Here is a 20,342-nt window from a genome sequence, read left to right on the forward strand (position 1 = left end):
AAATAAATATTTCAAATTCTTGAAATTCAATTCAAATTCATATGTACACTTCATTGTAATTTTTACTGTTGTTATATTTCCCACCAAAATGTTTGATTCTCCCAAATATAAGTATTAATAACGATGTTTCACTGTGCAGTCTAAACAGCTTTTTTTATACTGGAATTTATTTTCCAAGAATTACAAAATTAAAATACATCACATAATCTCATGTTACCACCTGATTCTTGGGTGGGTCGTGTTGGCATCTCCCTTTTTCCACTTGCTGTGATTTCATGTTGTTCTATGGATGGGCATCCTGGGTCTTTCTTGTCCCCCTTCCTCCTGTATATGGTTGGTATTCGTTGCATTCGCTGTAAGTCTTTGTGTCGTTGCCGTAGTGCCGGATGAAGTCTATTGGATAGCCGTTGCACTTACATATCTGGTAGAGGTAGGCCCGTTCTTTAATATTTGCTTTCATCATGCTGCAGTGGATATATGAGCCTTGGTGGAGCAGTGGGCTAATGCCTCCTTAAGTAACACCAGCTGCCTGCAATTAGTGCAGGTTCGCATCCCACCAGGCTCAAGGTTGACTCAGCCTTCCATCCTTCCGAGGTAGGTAAAATGAGGACCCAGATTGTTGGGGGCAATTAAGCTGACTTTGTAATAATGCCGCTTGGGGGTGTGTGTGTGAAAGCCCTAATAAGCAGGCATATACATAGAATGAAGGCTACTGCTAAGCTTGTAAGCCGCCCTGAGTCTTCGGAGAAGGGCGGGATATAGATGGAATTAAAATAAAATAAAATAAAATAAATGTTTATTCTCCTATACAGCGTTCAAATGCAGCTGATCTTGTATGACACCGGATGGTTGCTCCCATAGTGTAAAATCCTATCCGTGTCATTTTGCAATGGATGGATGTATGGAGGGTGCCGTTGGTTTGGCGGCTGACCAGTACATCTAGAAATGCCAGGGTGCCATTGGCTTCTTCCTCTGCTGTAAACTGAATGTCCGGGTAGACCAAGTTTAGCTCTCCCATGAACCTAGTGCTGTCCTGTCATTTGATGATGGCGAATGTGTCATCAACATACCTGGCCCAGAACCTAGGGTGGTAGTTGGCCATTACTTTAAGTTCCAGTTACTGTAGGACAGCCTCTGCAATGATTCCCGAGATGGGGGACCCCACTGGCGTGCCTTTTACTTGTTTGCATATTGTGTCCTGGAATGTAAAGTATGTTTTAAGGCACAGGTTCATCAGCTGGATGAAATCTTTCACGTTAACTGAGTTGGAATGCCGCGGTTCCTCCTGCCATAGTCGGCTCTTTATCACCAAGATAGCTAGGTTTTGTGGGATGGAGGTGAACAGTGATGTCACACTGAATGACATCATGACCTCGTCATCCTCCACCCTTAGCGGTTTTAATCTTTTCAGGAACTCCTCCCATGATCTTACTATGATCATACTGCCCTCCACCAGATGTTGTATCCATCTGCTCAACCATTTGGCCAGGCCAAAGGTTGGGGTACCCCTAAATGATACAATGGGTGGTAACGGGGGTCTCCTCTTTATGAATTTTTGATAGTCCATAAAATCTTGCCATGGCCGAGTCCTTGGGTCGTATTGCCTTCAAATCATCCTCACTAATTTTGCCTTGCCTTTTAAGTTTTTCCGCTGTCCTGTCGAGCTGATTTTTAAGTGTCGTCATCGGATCCTTTGCAACGGTTCGATATGCATTTGTGTCATCGAGCAACGCCTGGACTTTACGATCGTATTCAGGCTTGTCCATCACCACAGTTGCCCTGCCCTTATCTGCTGGCAGAATGGTGATGGAACCATCCCTCCGTAATTCCTCTAAGGCCTCTTTCTTCGCTGCTGACAGGCAATGTCTGTGATTCATGAGTAGCCCTGTGATGCGTTACCTGATGGAATTTTTAGTTTCGTCATTGTCCTCAATGCGATAAACAACTGGCTCCAGGGCTGCGGCAAAGTCAATGGGTTGTGCGTCTGTCAAACTGAGATCGGTGTCCTGCTGCAACAGCATGGTTTGTCTTTTAGTCAGGATTTTTGATGATAGGTTGTGGACTAACTTACTGATGTTGTCACGCCCGTCCAATGCTTTTAAAATCTCCATTTTTTGTCAGAGTGCTTCAGCCTTATGCTGGCATGCTCTTTATATGGCACGGTATATGTGGAGGTTGAGGGTATTGTAGTGTTGGTGCGCCAGCATGGTCCGGCAGTATTCCTCGTGTCTCTGGATTTCTGCAGTCAGGGCCCCAATGCGTCTATGGAGGTCATTGATTAAGGCCCGCATTGTCTGGCTTTGGAACTGTCGGACCGTTACCTGACCCCCTACCGAATCTACTAGTGGTTTTTTTCGTAGTGATTTTGGTGGCAGGTTACTTTGGATGCAATTATGTAGAAAGGTTAGCTTCTCGTACCTGATTGTTTTGTGTTCCGCAAGGTTCTCCCACCTCCTGGCTTGTAGAAGTGCTGCTTGCCCATAGTTGTCTCTAATAATCTTAAAAACTCAAATCCCAGGTATATTCATGTTAAAAGTACAACAAAGTCACTGAACTCTGGGATAAATATAAAAACTGTTTAATACTAAGCTTTCGTCGGTCCTCTGCCAATATCAGAGTGAAAGCCGGTGGCTGTTTCAATGATCTGCTCATAGAACGTGTGACCTGTCTACCCACCCCTCATTCTCCCCCAGTCAGTCGTATTGCTCCTAATCGCATTTAATCTGCCTGTGTATGTTTGAATCCTGGCGTTTTCCCTCCCCCCACCCTCGTTCCCTCTCCCCACCCTCGTTGCCTCCGCCCACTCTGCTTGCGTGCAGCTGTTGAGCATCATTGCCAGATCATCCTCTAAGTCAGGGCTTTTCAACCTTTTCACCCGTTGTACCACTTTTAGGATATGGCAACATCCGAGTACCACCAATCGCCTAGCAAGGTGTCAAAAACTTGATGACTAAAAAAAAAAGGAAAAAAGTGATGAAGTACAGGTAGTCCTTGACTTACAACAGTTCACTTAGTGACTGTTCGAAGTTACAATGGCACTGGAAAAAGTGCCCACCAAGCCATAGCCGAGCAAGACACCTGCCTGCCCACCTGGCGGCGTTCTTCCTCCTGTCTGAGGTTTTCATTGTTGTGAGCATTTCTGTTGAGGATTGGCAGCAGGGGTGGGGTGGGGGGTGTTTGGTTTTTATTCTGCCCATCTGCTGGGTAGTTGCAGCAGGTTTTGGTCACTTCACATAACCCTGGGACACTATGACTGTCATAAATATGAATCAGTTGCCAAGCATCTGAATGTAAATCACAAGACCCTGGAGATGCTGCAACATTCCACCTGATGGGCACTTCTTCTGGTCTCAGAAGTGACAGGATCAGCGTCGAGCTCCAGCTGGAGCCTGGCGCTGATCCTGGCGCTTCCACTGAGCCCTGACAGCTCCAAAGAAGTGCTGATCCTGGCACTTTTGCTGAGACCTGACAGCCCTGCAGCTCCAGCCATCTGTCGCTCAGGCTTGTGCAGTGCTGCTACCGCTTCAGCTCATTCCCCTCCCCCGCTAGTTTTCTAGGATAGCCGTGTACCACTTGCCAGGTGCCAATGTACCACAGGTGGTACCCGTACCACTGGTTGAAAAGCCCTGCTCTAAGTTGCCTCATCCTATGGCTTTAGTAAGTTGTTGTGCGATCGCATCTGGTGCTGTTCCTCCTGTCATGTGCATTGCCCTGCTCTTGTTAGTCTGTCATCTCTCTCCTGATTCTTGTGTGGGTGGTATTGGCATCTCCCTTTTTCCACTCAATGTGATTTCATGTTGTTCTATGGATGGGCATATATACATCTCATCAAATATTTGGAACTGCGTTAAACCTACCTGACCTTGACTAAGTTAAAAGATTTATGTTGCAACTCAGAAGGAAGTCATATAAACTGCAGGAATTATAAGGAGTCAAGGGGGACTTTAGCACTGAATAGACCAGAGGTCCAATTAAGCCTTTATAGTCTTTTCCAAATGCATTATTTATTTACATGCTTGCTTACTTTATATCCCATCTTTCTATTTAACTGAATATGCACACTGGCTAAAGACTTCCAGATATTTTGTGGTACGGCTTCCATCAGTCCTAGCCAGAAAGTTGACGAGGAGACACATTCTCATTCCATTAACAAGATGTTATTTGAACTGATGTAAATAGCTAAAGGTTTTGTGCATAGATAGGTGGATACATATTCAAACCCAATAAACCTTTTTTTAACATAGGTAGTCTTCAAATTACAATCACAATTGAGCCCAACATTTCCATTGCTAAGTAAGACAGTTGATAAGTGAGTTTTTCCCCATTTTATGACTCTTGTCACAGATGTTAAATGAATCACTGCAGCTGTTAAGTTAGTAACACCTTTGTTAAGTGAATCTGGCTTCCCCAATGACTTGTCAGAAAGTCACAAAAGGGACCCTGGGACACTGCAACCATCATTAATACAGGCCAGTTGCCAAGCATCCCGATTTTGATCATGTGACCATGGGGATGCTGCAACGGTTATGTGAAAATGGTCTTAAGTCACTTTTTTCAGTGTCGCTGTAACTTTGAACTGTCACTAAATGAATGGTTATATGTTGAGGACTATGTGTAGACATTTAGTCTACAAACTCATAGGATGGAATGCTAACCTCCAGAACAAACTTAATCAACACATGAAAAACTAACGTCCGAAAGCATTCCTTCTTAGTATGCATTTTTCCCCATCTTTGACGCTGTAGTCCCAACACATCAGGAGGGTTCCTAATATAGGAGATACTTGAATACTTTACAAAAAGTTAAGCCTCATAGCTGAGGAGATTTGTTTGTTTGCTTTTTAGAAAAAGCCTTTTGCCACAAATCAAATTCTTTTGTGCAAGCTCCAATTAAATCAGGAATTACCTTTGTTTCCCATTTCATCAAAATCTGGAAACTATGATTACCACACTGGAGCAAAAACAGCATATGAAACCATAATTTTGGTAACCATCGTTACCAAACCATCGTTTGGTAACCATAACTTTGGTAACCATCGTTACTAAAACAAGGGAGTAATTCCCTACTTTAGAAAAATGAAGTTAACTTTCTGGTTGGTAGACTCACAGTGGGGAGGCACTATGCCAAAGATTTCTGTTTAACATACCGAAATATAATTAAAGATGTATAAATATATTCCAATTTCCAATTTATATTCCAATTTATTAATACTGCGGCCATCAAAAGATGTTTTTATTATTATGATAATCACACAGTCAGCCAGATGTTTAAACTGGATCTGGCACTGTGTCCACCTATTGAGTCCTTTCCAAAGACCTGGGATCGGCAGATGTTGTTGTTTAATAATATTAAATGTATCATCACAGGATGTAAGCTGTTCCAAGTAAAGCTGACTTTTGTAATTGACTGATTATGACTTTGTCAAGGGCAATGGTGGTTCTATAGATGTTTTGGGATTACATCCATGGCACCTATTACTATTTTTATTATTTTTGCTTTCTTTAGCCACAGCCATTCTACTTCTATTTGCAGGTCTTCAAATTTTGTGATTTTTTCCCCCAGTCCTTTCTCTTCTGTTTTGCTGTCTACAGGCACTGTACCCCCACTATCCAGACTTTTTTGTCTTTCTTATCAATAATTGTTAACTCTAAAGTATCCTGTGACAAGTACTTATTTGCTTGAATATTTTAGTTTCTTCATTTTCTATAACTTTGTCTCTTTTGTGGTTCCACACTCAAACAGGCAGCAGCATATCTTCAAGCATCTCATCATTTGCAGTAGCTCTATAAAGCACTTGTCTGATGAGAATTGAAGCAAATTCAATTAGAATGTCACCAGGAACTATTTGCAAAAGATTTGGAAACCATATTCTGCCTGATAGTTATTTCATTTCATTCTTTTAATCCCAACTGAGCTAAACCCAGAATAGGCTATAAATTTTAATTATTTAATTAAGACATGGTACTCAGGCAAGACTTGCCTCAGATACTGAAATGCGTCAAGACACAATTCTTAACTGGTTCGCAATCCATCAAATAATTGCGGCCTAAAGTTTCACCCAATCAATTGATTTTCTTTTTCCCTTGCTGGTAGAATAGCCACAGCTCTGGTGAAAAGAATGAACTTATTTTAATAGACAGAATGAATTCTCATCAGTCCTCTTGATAAATCTTGCTCTAATACTAGTACCCCACTGGGCAATGGCAAATGTTCAAAGAAATGTCTCAGAAATGAAAGAAAAGAGTAGGAGTCGTTGACCTTTTCATATTTCAATAAAACAAGATTTAACAAATGCACTGCCTTTTATTTAATTTCAATCTGACTTTTACATTAATGTCTGGTGATTTGCGGTCTACCATATAATAGTATATGAGTAGCCCATTCATTAAAGTTACTGTCCTGTCACAGATTGCATGAACTAAGCATGAACACACAACCCAACCACTGGCAATTAAAGAATTCAGTAGGATTAAGAAACTGGCTATGCATAACCTTATTCTCATTCTGGGTAGGAATTTTTTTTAAAAGGAACGTCCAGAATATGAACCTGATTTATAACAACGGGAGCTGCTAAGTTTATCAGTAAGCAAAGGGTTGCTACAGAAACTGTACAAATGACTTAGGATGCCAGTAAAATGGCAAGCCTAAAAAAGATTTTATTGCTGCTTTGCTGTTTCTACGGGCTACGTTCAAATGACACTAATTCAACTTTTAATATCTTCCTAAATAGAATTCTAAATAACTGGCTAACATTGCATCCTAGAAGTCTTCATGTTTCCTAGTGACTCCACAAGCATACCAATTTATGTTAAATTAGAATAGAGATTAGCTATGGAATATTCCTATACGCACATTCATTGCAAAACCCATATTAGATTTTTAGGGTTAGGGTTTAGATTCCTATTTAATTTGATTAAGGCAAAATTGGACATAACCCCCCCCCCCCCCATATCAAATCAAAGTTCTAACATACACTGGGCAAACCCATTTGCTAAACAAGCCTATCATTATTGCAGCAATTATTGTTTAATTGGTTTACAATGAACAAATTGCAATTTACAGGACTGAAATAAAAACCCCAAATTCGAACAACAGTGCTGTATAATCTTGCACATTCCAAATATCAGTAAATAGACTAAATGAATCCAGAAAACTTCCCTCTGACTTCAACTTTTGCTGTTGTGCAAATAATAGATTAAAATATTTCTTTGTACTTGGAATTTGTACTACAAATTCCATACATTCCAATGCAATTCATGAACTACCAAAACGTAGCTGTTCTTAAATGTGGAAGGGTGAGCTTAATTTGATGGCAATATGCACTGGGCCTGCTGTTTACAAATCTAAGAAGTTACTTACAGTTGTATGATGGGAAATGGTGCCCCCAATATTAAGATTCTTGAGAAGTTGTGGTGATCCTCCATATTGCCCTGAAATCTGTTTCCGTACTTCAGCTGCCACCGTTCTAGAACAAGACAAGTGATGGTATTTAAGAATATTTTCATTACTTTCATCAAGGAAATAAAATATACAAACTTCATACAAAAAAGTAGCATATACAGTATATTAAAACAATATAGCGAAATCTTCAGGCAACAGACCTTGCATGCAAGGAACTGTATTCCACCGTTAGATTCATTATTTTACATAATTTCTCCATTATACACCCTTTGTATAATGTCATCACATCCATGACACATATGACACCATCTGTATTAATCTACATTGTTTGTGTGAAGATGTAATTTTGCAAATATTTACTGCATCATTACCCTAACAATATAAAGGATTTAAATGATATAAATTGTGTCACATGGGATGCTATCATTATAACATTACATAACATGATAAAATAATGACACTAAAAAAGAGGTTTATTCTAAAATTCTGTATTTACATTTATAAAATTCATCTCATAGTAAATGAAAGAGTGGTCATTTGTTATTTTAACTTAGTTAACATTATTATCACTAATTTTGTAAATACCACATAGCAACTAATCCTATAAAACAGGGGTCCCCAACCCCCCGGTCCGTGGACCAGCACCGGTCCGCAGCATGCCAGCAACTGGGCCGCACAAACAAGCAAAGCCCCACCCACAGGATGCATGCAGTACATAAAACCACACCCCCTCTGGTCCGCAGAAAATCCTTTCTCCAGGCACCAGTTCCTGGTGCCCAAAAGGTTGGTGACCTCTGCTATAAAACCTACAAGAGTGGCAAGGGGTTTCATCTTACCCAGGGTAATATGAAACAAATCCTCCACATTTTCTCTTTGAATTTATGTTATTTGAGGATTAGTATATATTATTCTAAGATCAGTAATTTTATTCTAAGAATAAACTAACTCTTGTACTAAAGATCAACAATTCAGCAGATATCCATTGTAATTAAGTTGAAGTTCAATCAATATTAATCCTTCTAAGCTAGAGGGTCAAAATCTTACACGAGTTCTTGGGTAAATTTAACCAAAATGGCTTTATTTTAATTCCAGTAAGTTCTAAGCCACAATATATTTACAACCAAACCCTGAGTTAAAAATGTTCCTTAGCGAACGTTCGAAGTTACGCGATAAGCAGTCCCTAGTGTTTATAAAATGAATGCTGCTGCACCAAGGCAGTTGTTCACCCTTACGAATGACCGCAGAAGCATTGCAACATTCACCCTGGCTCCTCGCCCTCCCCCGGGTCTCCCAAAGCACTAGGCCTGTGGATATTCACCTTGTGAAGATTTAGACCACGGGTGTCAAACTCGCGATGTCATGTGACATGTCGTGACTTATCACGCCTTTTATCCATTGTCGGCAGTAGGGTAGGTGCAGTTTTAACCTGATGCATCTGGCCCACAGGTCGCCAGTTTGACACCCCTGATCTAGACAATCTTGGCTTCTTGGCTGATTTGCTGCTTCAGCCCTTCCATGCACTCGCAGAGAATGGAGACCTAAAGTACCAAGATCATGAGAGATCTCACAATACTGATCTCATGTTATCTCACAGTATTTTAGGCCTCTGTTCTCTACAAACGGAGCCCTGGACGAGATCTGTGGCAAAAGGCTTTGCAAATGAAGGTAAGAGCTGAAACATCGAAGCCTTCCCTCCATTTGCAAAGCCTTTTGCCATCTTTGCATAAAGCCTCTGCCGCCGAGAAGGGATTCTGGAGCCATGCAGCCACCATTCCCAACCTCCAGAGACCCACGGCCACAGCTCCCGACCTCCGTTCTGGGTGTCGGATGCCCACAGGAGGCGTCCCCTGCCCAGAACGGACCTCGGGAGACCCGCGGCCACCATCCCCGACCTCCATTTTTGGCGGGGGAGGCCCGCAGGAGAGCAATGGAAGTATTGCTTCCTATGATCTCATTACAAGGCTTCTGTAAATGCACAAAGGAAAATAAAAACAAAAGGGGAAGAGTTAAAATGGAATAAAGTTGAGAAAACACATGGCTCATTTGTATGATAGAGTGAACAGGAATATTCCAAAAGACAGCATTTAGTTCCAGTTTGCACTGAACCACACAATAATCAAAAGAATGTACGCTTACATAATATTAAATGTCTGAGGAGCTCAAAAAAGTACCACCCATGTACAAGAAGGGCATGCAAGCAGGTTTCAGAGTAGCTCAACGTTTGCAAAGTACAAAACAAAAGCATGCAAACCAAAACCCATTCTAGAAAAAATGGTCTAAAGCAGGGGTGTCAAACTCAATTTCATTGAGGGCCGCATCAGCATTGCGGTTGCCCTCAGGGGGGTGGGCGGGGGTGGCCTGGGTGGGTGTGGCCTACTGGGTGGGCGTGGCTAGAGTGCGTGTGGCCTACTGGGTGGGCGTGGCCAGCTCTACATCGTTTGCATTAAGGGTGCCTATGGGGGCCTGGGCAGGAGTGGGACAGATCTGGGGGTCTCTGGCAGAAGGAGGGTCTCTGGGCCAGGGCCAAGGCAGTGGGGGCCGTTCCCTCACTGTTTCCAGGATGGCTTCGCGGGCCGCATGAAACCACTTCGCGGGCCGGATCCGGCCCCCGGGCCTTGTGTTTGACATGTCTGGTCTAAAGAGTGAGTAGAGTGGGATGAGAAAGGATTCCAAGATAAGTCTGTTCTTAGTTTGAGAAAGGGAAAAAAAATGCTGAGTAGGGGAATAGAAGCGTGTCTGAAGCCCTCAAGAAGGATTCCATGTTGCAACGTTTTGTTGTAGAATCCTATTTATAACTGAATGTTTTTGAAGAATCAAGAGTTAAATTACACAAATAAGTTTTTAAAAATATAAAACAAAACTGAACTCCTCCCTTTTTGAATGGTGAGGCTCAGAACTGAGGGCAGTATTCCAAAGAGCCTGACCAGAGAAAAGTAGAATGGAGTACTTATTTCTTACAATACTGACTTTGTGTTCCTCTTAAAATACTCGAAGATAGCCTTTTCTTTTTTTAAGCAGCTTCATCACATTGCTAACTCGTGTTTTAACTTCTGGCTGAAAGGAAACGTAATCTCTTTTATGTGTATTAATACTAAGTCAGCTAAATCCAATTTATGCCTTCCAATTTATGCCTTTCATTTAACTTATCCAGATCCATTATGTTACTTTTTTTGTATAAATTTTATTAGTTTTTATAGGGTTAGGGATGAGGTGGGATTGGGATTTGGGCTGGGATTAGAGTTGGGGTTAGGGTTTTTCCAAATAACATTCTCAATATTTAGCAAACAGCATAATGTCTGGGTTCATGTATTTAACAAGACATAATAGATAATAGTTGATTATTTTGTTGGCTCAGTCTTTTTCATCCCAAACCCTACACACTTTACAAGGATAAGGATTCCAATTATATTGTAGGAAGACAGCACACACACCCCAGAGAAAGAAATATTTGGGGGGATATTAAAAAAGCAGAATATATTTCCCCAAAGGAATAATGGAGAAGATCTTAAAAGGCAGAAGCCCCTCCCCCAAGTCTCTCTGAAACCAAGCAGGCCACCTTTTAGAAATGCAGATTTGATAATCCTTTCAGAAAGGCTTGAGCCAGGAAACTTGGAGCTGAAGGGGTTAGAAAGACGAAGATCCAACAACCCCTCACCCAAAAATATCCAACACAGGACATAGCCATCAGCCACAGCTCAGGGAAGCAGGACATATAGGATTAACGTCCACCACCATTAGAATTCCAGAAAGGCACACTGAACCTCAGGTCAAAGCTCATGCCATAGCAACAACTCCAAACACAAAAGCCCAAGAAGGTGTGTGTGTGTACATACATACATACATACATGTGTGTGAATGTATAAGTGTGTGTATGTGTATGTATGTGTGTATATATATGTGTGTACACACACACACACACATACACACACAACATTGGAAGAAATATACAAAAGGTTTTCATGTATACGTTTATAGCCCCCTTTCATTGTTGTGATGAAAATAATAATTTTGGATAATGATGATGATGAGTCTATAAGTGACTAAAGTCAGCTAAATAACGTTGATCTTGAAAAGCTAAAATCTGCTTAGTTACACAATAGCATGATCATAAGGATATCCTAGAATTGGGGAGTTGAAAAAAGGTGATGAAACACTGCAAAGGAGTATTTCAGAATATTTGCACGTTGTGATTTAAGAAATGGCACAACTTACTTTTTTTTCTAAATTATTCCTTCAAATGCAGCATTTTACATGGACAAGGCTTTTGTTTAAAATCAAGAAAACCCTCCTGTACATATGTGCTCAGGACATGAATTCAAGGAAGCTTTTCCATAATGCTTTGTGTTTCTCCTAATCACTAAATTTTTATGACAATATCTATAATTCTCATGTGAGTTTCAAACTCTTCCAGCAGTTAGGTCTGATTCTCCAGCTAAAATTTCTTTTATCAAAGAAACTACAGGTAATCCTCGACTTACAGCTCTTCATTTACTGACCATTCAAAGCTACAGTGTCACTGAAAAAAGAGACCTATGGCTGTTTTTCACTTGGTCATGGTCATGTGATCAAAATTTGGCTGCTTGGCACCTGTTTCATATTTATGAGGACTGCAATGTCCCGGGATCATATGTTCCCATTTTACGACCATCTGACAAGCAATGTCAATGGGGAAACCAGATTCACTTAACAACCATGTTATTGACTTAACCACAGTGATTCACTTAACAAGTGTGGCAAGAAAGATTGTAAAATGGGGCAAAATTCACTTAACAACTGTCTCCCTTAGCAATATAAATTTTGGGCTCAACTGAATAGAATAGAATTCTTTATTGGGCAAGTGTGATCGGACACACAAGGAATTCGTCTCCAGTGCATAAGCTCACAGTGTACATATAAACAGGAATTAATAGGTCATAGGTCACAAGTGATCGTAACTCAAGGACTACCTGTACTACTTCCACTGACTGTGTCCTAAACATGGGTGGTCAAGTATATTCATATCCTGGTTTGTTAATAACACCTTTCTTACCTATGTTACTTCTATTTTCATAACAGTTGATATTATATTTATTTGGTACTAACTTTGAGAATGCAGTGTTGATACTTTTTCCATAGATACTCATTTAAAATTAGAGATTAGGAATTATGCTCTGCAAAAAAATTCTTATAAACAGCAACTAAGATTTGAGTCAATTTTATAGGCGCTAAAGACAACATGTCTCAAAAGCACTTGGAAATGATGTTTCAGCGGGATGCAAATATTTTTGACAACTGAAAAATGAAATCTCTTGAGCTTGCTTAACAACTGATGTCAGGATTCAATCACAAACTGCATACTGTCAACTTACTGCATCTATTGGAATGGCTTCAAGGATAGCGCAACATGAAAAAGTCACCCAGTGTTTTGGAGTGGAATTACAACTAACAACAGCAACAATGACACACAAATAATAGTTATTTCTAGTTGAATTCAGTTACTTCTGCCTTCCTATTTTTTAAAGCAATAAATCAAACTGGGCTGTTTCACATTAAAATATCCAATAATGATGCGTCATTCTTCACTTCTTCAAAAAAAAAATACACTTTGTAATATAGAATTTCTTATCAATAGTAGGATTCAAAGTTTTCTAAACAGGAGGCTGTGAAGGGAGTCAGTAGACTCTTTGAATAGGGGTTCCCAAATAACTTTGGAAACTGAAAATGATTACAAAACTGCCTACATTATTCTAACAAAAACTGACAAATTAGTTTCTAAAGAATAAAACTGGGGAAATCATCTGATAGCTGTGAAGAAAAAGATCAGCTGATTATGCTAATAGAAAGGAAAGCAAAATTCCCACATTGCATACTGCACAGTCTTTTAAGAGTATCCAAGTTTGCTAAGCATTTTTTTACCACAAACAAAAAATGCCTGATAAACCTTTCTGGTCTGCATTTTGAGTAATTTCTGAGTGGGAAAATTCAGTAGAATTGGATTTTAGAAAACACTTGATTTTACACACTTTTAATTTAAAGATTACGTAAGTATTTGTGAAATGGTACAATTCTTTATACATAAAATCTGGAATGCTATGTATAGAGAATAATTTTTTAAAATCCTATCTTGGTCTTGTTTTGAACTATTTAATAAATTACTCGCGATCAAAAGCAGTTACTTAGACAAGATGCTGAAAGAAAAATTCCTATCTATTTTTTAAAGCAACATCTGTATAGTTGGCCACCTAGATAGAACAAGGAAAGAGTTGATGTTTATGGCATGAGAGATGTAGACTGGAAAAATTTCTGGGGTCAAAATTTTGCAGAGAATGTTCCACTTCAGGCAATTTTGGCAGTTTCATATCTTTTAATCTTTTACTGTCTATTGCCCAACTTTGTTTCCAACATAATAATTTTTCTCCACATATCAAAGCTCTTTGTTTTCTTGAATGCACAATTTAAACTTAATAAAAAAGATAGTTGTAATTTTTTCAAATCAAGTACCGGTAATGTTGCCAATTACCTGTGTGGCCTACATTTATATTGGGATAAATATGCTAATCTGAATTCTGTTCGTTTGCATATTTAGGTACAGACCTGTATCAACTCTAGCACATTGCTCATATAGAAAACATTATTCTAGAACAGCTCAAATGGTACACTCCAAGTGGAGAAGACTACAGTTTTCAAAATATTCCACCTACATGGGTGGGTGAAGACTAATCTAATTCCCTTTGTGGATCTTGCAGGCAATTCCTCAACAAGGTTTAAAAACCTCATAGTCAATCTAGTCACCTGAAGAGGAAAAAGTGCAACGAATTGTAATTACATTTAGACATAAGCTCACATAAGACTTTCCAGAAAGTGTGGCATCCCTACAGTTAAAGCAAAATAAAATACTCATTGACAAATTTAACCATTTTGTTATAAAAACATAAGAATAGTGCTGACAAGAGTATATAATTCTAAGGAATTACTGAATTCTGGGAGTCGAAGTCACAAATCATAAAAGGGCCAAGTTTGAAGATCTCTGCTACAGCTGTTCTGAAAGATTTCCCAATTAGCATAGCATTTTTTAGCTTCAGGGAAAGGAAGGGAATTACAAAGATCATCTTCTGATCTTTTTTTAATCTCCCCAATACAGGAAGAGCTCGGCTTACAATCACAACTGAGCCCAGAATTTCTGTTGCTAAGTGAGGCAGTTAATTTTGCCCCATTTTATGACTTTCCTTGCCATAGTTAAGGGAATCATTGCAGTTGTTAAGTTAGTTAAGTGAATCTGGTTTCCCCATTGACTTTGTTTGTCAGAAGGTTGTAAAAGGTGAGCAACACTGCAACTGTCATAAGTAGGAACCAGTTGCCAAGCATCTAAATTTCGATCACATGACCTCAGGGGTGCTGCAATGATTAAATGTGAAAAATGCTCTTTTCAGAGCCATTGTAACTTCGAACGATCACTAAATGAACTGTTGTAAGTCAAGGACAACCTGTATGTATAACTCATCTGTGAAGTGTTCCTCTGAAATTATAACACAATACAATACAATCATACATAATGATTGTGCCATTGGAATATATTGTAAACCATTTTATAATTTAAGATTCTCAGAATTCCCCGAGCAGAATGACCTTATTAGGAAATATGCATATAAAATTATTAACACAATGTATCTCAAAAGCCTAATTAAAACTCCTTTATTCACTGGATTGTCATTGGATCACTGATTGTTGGCGGAGATTTTGCTGAGTTTCCTAGAAACTCAGAACAGGGCTTTTCAATTGTACCACTTTTAGGATATGGCAACATCCGAGTACCACCAGTCGCCTAGCAAGGTGTCAAAAACTTGATGACTAAAAAAAAAAAAGGAAAAAAGTGATGAAGTACAGGTAGTCCTTGACTTACAACACTTCACTTAGTGACTGTTCGAAGTTACAATGGCACTGAAAAAAGTGCCCACCAAGCCATAGCTGAGCAAAACACCTGCCTGCCCACCCGGCGACGTTCTTCCTCCTGTCCGAGGTTTTCATTGTTGTGAGCATTTCTGTTGAGGATTGGCAGCGGGGGTGGGGTGGGGTGGGGGGTGTTTGGTTTTTATTCTGCCCGTCTGCTGGGTGGTTGCAGCAGGTTTTGGTCACTTCACATGACCCTGGGACACTGTGACCGTCATAAATATGAATCATTTGCCAAGCATCTGAATGTAAATCACAAGACCCTGGAGATGCTGCAACATTCCACCTGATGGGCGCTTCTTCTGGGGTCAGAAGCGCCAGGATCAGCGTCGAGCTCCAGCTGGAGCCTGGCGCTGATCCTGGCGCTTCCACTGAGCCCTGACAGCCCCAAAGAAGTGCTGATCCTGGCGCTTTCGCTGAAACCTGACACCTCTGCAGCTCCAGCCAACTCTCACTCAGGCTTGTGCAGTGCTGTTACCGCTTCAGCTCATTCCCCTCCCCCGCTACCACTTTTCTAGGATAGCCGTGTACCACCTGCCAGGTGCCAATGTACTACTGGTTGAAAAGCCCTGCTATAGAATAACCATCTCTAATCACTATTACCATCCTCCTCCCCAAAGAGTTGTAAGTGGTCCCTGATCAAGTTTGCACCAATGAAAACAAAGCCGCCTTCTTCCGCAAAAACTTTGCATTGACTTATTCTTCCCTTCAATTCTCTCTCCTAACATAACTCCACAGAAAGATTCTCTGTTTTCAGAGTCAAAAATGAAAATTCAACCACTTTAAATTTTAAAGTAATATTTTTTCCAGGAATCAGCTAGTTAGTCATAGACAAAATGGTACACTTTGGTACCAAAGAAACACAGGTGCCTCCCTTGGTGTCTGACTCTTTTCTCCATGAGACTCCACTTGTTTTAAATCCTTTAAATTAAAAATAAGAACACTACCATAGTAACATGCTACAAGACACCACTGTTTTTATAGCCAACATAATTTTTATTACCAAGAATGCCTCCGGGGCCCCACAGAGCATTCTGGAAACATAAATGATACATGGCTCCAATCCAGTGCTTCATTAGTAAATGTGCCCATATAATCCAGAAAAAGACAGATAAATCCATGGAAACATTTCTGGAAGGATTGGAGTGGAAAAAACAATTGGGGTTTTATATTATTGTGTGTTTCCTTGCTTTTATTTACAGCTATATTGAATATATGCATACATAAATAATAATTTATAACCTTATAATTCCAAATTTGCTTATCAGAACAAAAATAGTTGCCTGTCCTTAGTTTATCCCAACATAACTTAAAATAAGCCAGGATAAAGTCATTATTTCAATTCTCTCTTTATTTCTAAACAAACCATGGCTTTAAAATTAGAAGCAAAACCTACTGGCAATCATGTAAGTTATCTGCCAAGTATTTTCCAATTTAATCAGAATTAAACTAACTTTCAATGTCTGGAGAGTATCTTTCCTAGAATGACAGTAAAAGAATTTTTCAAACTTTGTCAGTCCATGGCATTTCTTAGTTTTTTAAAAAAATCCTAGATAGAAAAAAAGCTCTGGCAATTTTCTTTGCTGAGTGATATATGTATATGTATACGTATATGTATATGTATATATATTGCTAGCACAATTTTTAAAAAAGAAAACAAACAATGGTAATTAAATATATCCTTTCTCTTATTTCGCAACACTTCTTAGGAGAGATTTCCTCATTTTTCATTTGCTGTACATAGCTTCTGTCAATATTATTAGCGCTTGTCCTTCAAGAGAAGCAAAATAACATTCTTTCTTTTGAACAGCTATAATTATCGCAATATTGGACCAATCTGGAAAAGCCAGTAGTCAAGAAAAGCAGAAAGAGCATTAATCAAATGTCTTGATCACACAGTGCTCTGACAAAAGGAAGAGCTTCTGTTGGATCTGTTTTAATACCACTGTGGATTGGCAGAACATGGAAAAAGCATCCCTATGCCTTTTTAGACATAGGTAGTTCTCGACTAACGACTTCAATTGAGCGCAACATTTCTGTTGCTAAGTGAGACATTTGTTAAGTGAGTCTTGCCCCAGTTTGTTAAGTGAATCACTGCAGTTGTTTAATTAATAACACAGTTGTTAAGTGAATCTGGCTTCTCCACTGACTTTGCTTGGTTGACAGTCACAAAAGGGGATCACATGACCCCAGGACGCAGCAACCACCATACATATACATATAAATCAATTGCCAAGTTTGCTAGTTGCTAACCAATCTCCCTAATCCTAACACGTTTAGTAGCTAAATAACAAATTTCACAGAACACAGCAGGAATAAACTGATAAGCTATAGGCAGTCCTTGACTTGCAACCGTTCACTTAATGACCATTCAGTTAAAACACTGGAAAAAAATCAATTATGACTGTCTTTCACACATATGACTATTGCAGCATCCCCAGTCATGTGATCAAAATTCAGACACTTGGAAACTGGCATGTATTTATGACAGTTGCAGGGTCATGTGATCATCTTCTGTGACCTTTTCACAAGAAAGTCAATGGGGAAACCAGATTCACCTAACAACTGTGTTACTAACTTAACAATTGCAGTGATTCACTTAACAACTGTGGTCATAAAATGGAACAAAACTCACTTATCAATTGTCTTGCTTAGCAACAGAAACTTTGGACTCAATTGTGGCATAAGTTGAGGACTACCTCTACAGTAGGAAACTGTCAGTCCCATATCAGGTTAACAGATAGTATAAAAAGACATTAAGTTTTCATCTCATTTCATCAGATTGATGGAGGATAGCTAAACTGATAAAGTATGTTAAGTTTGAAAGGGAACTATCATATTCCTGATTTTTGGCTACCAAAGACTAACAGGGCTCTTTTCCAACAATATTTACAGTATGAATACACTCTCTTATACCAAAACTTTCTAAAAAGCACAGATGAAAGACTATAAAAGTTTCAAAGTCAGCACTGTACGATAAAGTGAACTTTATTAATGTGTCAGTGGCCATTTACAGAGGGTATGTTAGAAGAAAGGATAAAGTTCTTTCCACCAACATTCACATGTAAGAATGGAATATAAAATAAAATCTGAAGGATAAAATATAAATAAAAGTGGAAAAAAATAAAACTAAAAAGTGATAAAAGTGAAAAAAATAAAATTAAAAAGTAATAAAGGAAAATCAGATGGGTTTTTTTATCTATCTATCTATCTATCTATCTATCTATCTATCTATCTATCTATCTATCTATCTATCTATCTATCTAAGTTTGGAAGCCAGATTATACATAATACAGAAACTGAAACTTTAGAAGTCTGGATTTCCCCCACCCCACTCACGTGCAGGGGCAGAAAAATTTCACTGAGAAAAGACTGCAGAGAAAGAACTTCAGGGAATGGATAAAATGCACTCAGAGGAGAGCATGACAAGAGAGCATCAAGCAAGGCAACAAAAAAATGTCAGAGATTAAGAGGCAGCTGCTCTGCTACATTAACCCCCGTGATTATGTCTTCTAAAAATTAACGAGAACCCCGTTTCCAATTCCTCCACATAACCCCAATATAGGCAGCCTCCCTTATTTCAAAGCCAAGTGCATTACAAACCCCCCACACACACACACACACACAACCATCCATCCCAAACAACCAATGCCAAAGCACAGCTCTCCCTGTCCAAGAGGGACCGTCCAAAGAGCAAACTGTAGACAAGTGAACCAGATGCAAATCCCAGGAAGGACCATCATCTACGTCTAAAGCCAAAGGACAAAGTGGGGGGAGGCGGCGGGGAGCTGATCTAACACGCAAGCCTGCAAATCCAAAGCTGTTGTTGTTGTTGTTGTTAGTTGCGAAGCCGTGTCCGACCCATCGCGACCCTATGGACAATATTCCTCCAGGCCTTCCTGTCCTCTACCATCTTCTGGAGTCCATCTAAGCTCACGCCTACTGCTTCAGTGACTCCATCCAAAGCTAGCACTCCTTAAAGCAGTGTTTCCCAACCTTAGGAACTTGAAGATGCGTGGACTTCAACTCCCAGAATTCCCCAGCCAGCTATGCTGGCTGGGGAATTCTGGGAGTTGAAGTCCACGCATCTTCAAGTTCCTAAGGTTGGGAAACGCTGCCTTAAAGCAAAGACGCCTTTGTGGCCCAAATAAAGCCCGCGTACGCACGTACCAACGAAAGCAACCAAGTTCGCTACGATAAGCCGCGGGAAGGGAGCTTGCTTCTGAATTAAAAGCCTGGGCGCAAAATGCATCCGGCCGCCCACATGACGGCCTGCCCTTTGCTGCCGCTTCGGCTGCATAAATCACATCCGCGCCTATCGTGATCGGGCTCCGGAGCAAAAAAAAATAACAAAAACCCGCCCCGGGGTAGCGGCCGCCCAGCCGCAGCGCCACGCGCCCCGGAAGACCCCCCGCCCGCCTTTTGCACGGCCCAGTACACAAAACGGCGCGACGCACCCGCAAAGCCATCCACACAATAGGCGCAATTCCCGGCCCTTCCCCCGCCAAGCCTCCGGAATCCCCCACGCCGGCAAAAACCATCTCCCTTAGAGCGGAGACGGGAACGCATCTCCCTGCTAGGCCCCTCGCGCTTCTGCCCAGCCCCACGCGAACCCCACGGAGCTTAGCCTGCGGCCAGCGCCTCCTTCCCCGCCGCGCACCGGCTCTTTTTACCTGCTGATCTTCTGAGCAAAGGCGCGGCGCTCGGCCATGGCCGCTTCGGGTTCTGCGACCCAAAACGCTCCTCGGCTCTTTCGCCGCCGCCGCCGCCGCCGGAGAGCAGTCAAAAGGAATAAGGAATGGGTGCCGTAATGCTCCTGAACGGCGCGCGTCCCAAAGTCTTGGCGGTTACCCGCTCCCGTTTCCAGCAAGAAGAGGGAAATGCTTTATGCGCCTCTCCTAGCAGATATATGGTCCATCACAGGCTATCTAGACGGGAATGAGTGGGTGTGGGCTACGGAGGAGGGACTGGAGTGTTTGCCTCCAATTTTCTTTAAGCGGGGGGGTGGCTGCGTT

The 20,342-nt window shown here is 40.6% G+C and overlaps 1 protein-coding gene across 8 annotated transcripts in view; it reads right to left on the reverse strand.

Annotated features, from left to right (window-relative positions):
* Window positions 1-20,087, reverse strand: part of DOCK7 (dedicator of cytokinesis 7) — a 146,761-nt gene extending 126,674 nt beyond the window's left edge. For all 8 annotated transcript variants that reach the window (XM_081325225.1, XM_081325224.1, XM_081325223.1 and 5 more), the window contains exons 1-2: window positions 20,001-20,087; window positions 7,360-7,465 (exon numbers count right to left, since the gene is read on the reverse strand). In XM_081325225.1, the coding sequence (XP_081181351.1) occupies window positions 7,360-7,465; window positions 20,001-20,038 (144 nt within the window). In that variant the 5' untranslated portion in view covers window positions 20,039-20,087. The remainder of the gene's footprint in view (window positions 1-7,359; window positions 7,466-20,000) is intronic.
* Window positions 20,088-20,342: the final 255 nt, after the last annotated feature.

Source organism: Vipera berus, assembly GCF_964194415.1.
Source record: "Vipera berus genome assembly, chromosome: 3".
NCBI classification, from domain to species: Eukaryota; Metazoa; Chordata; class Lepidosauria; order Squamata; family Viperidae; genus Vipera; species Vipera berus.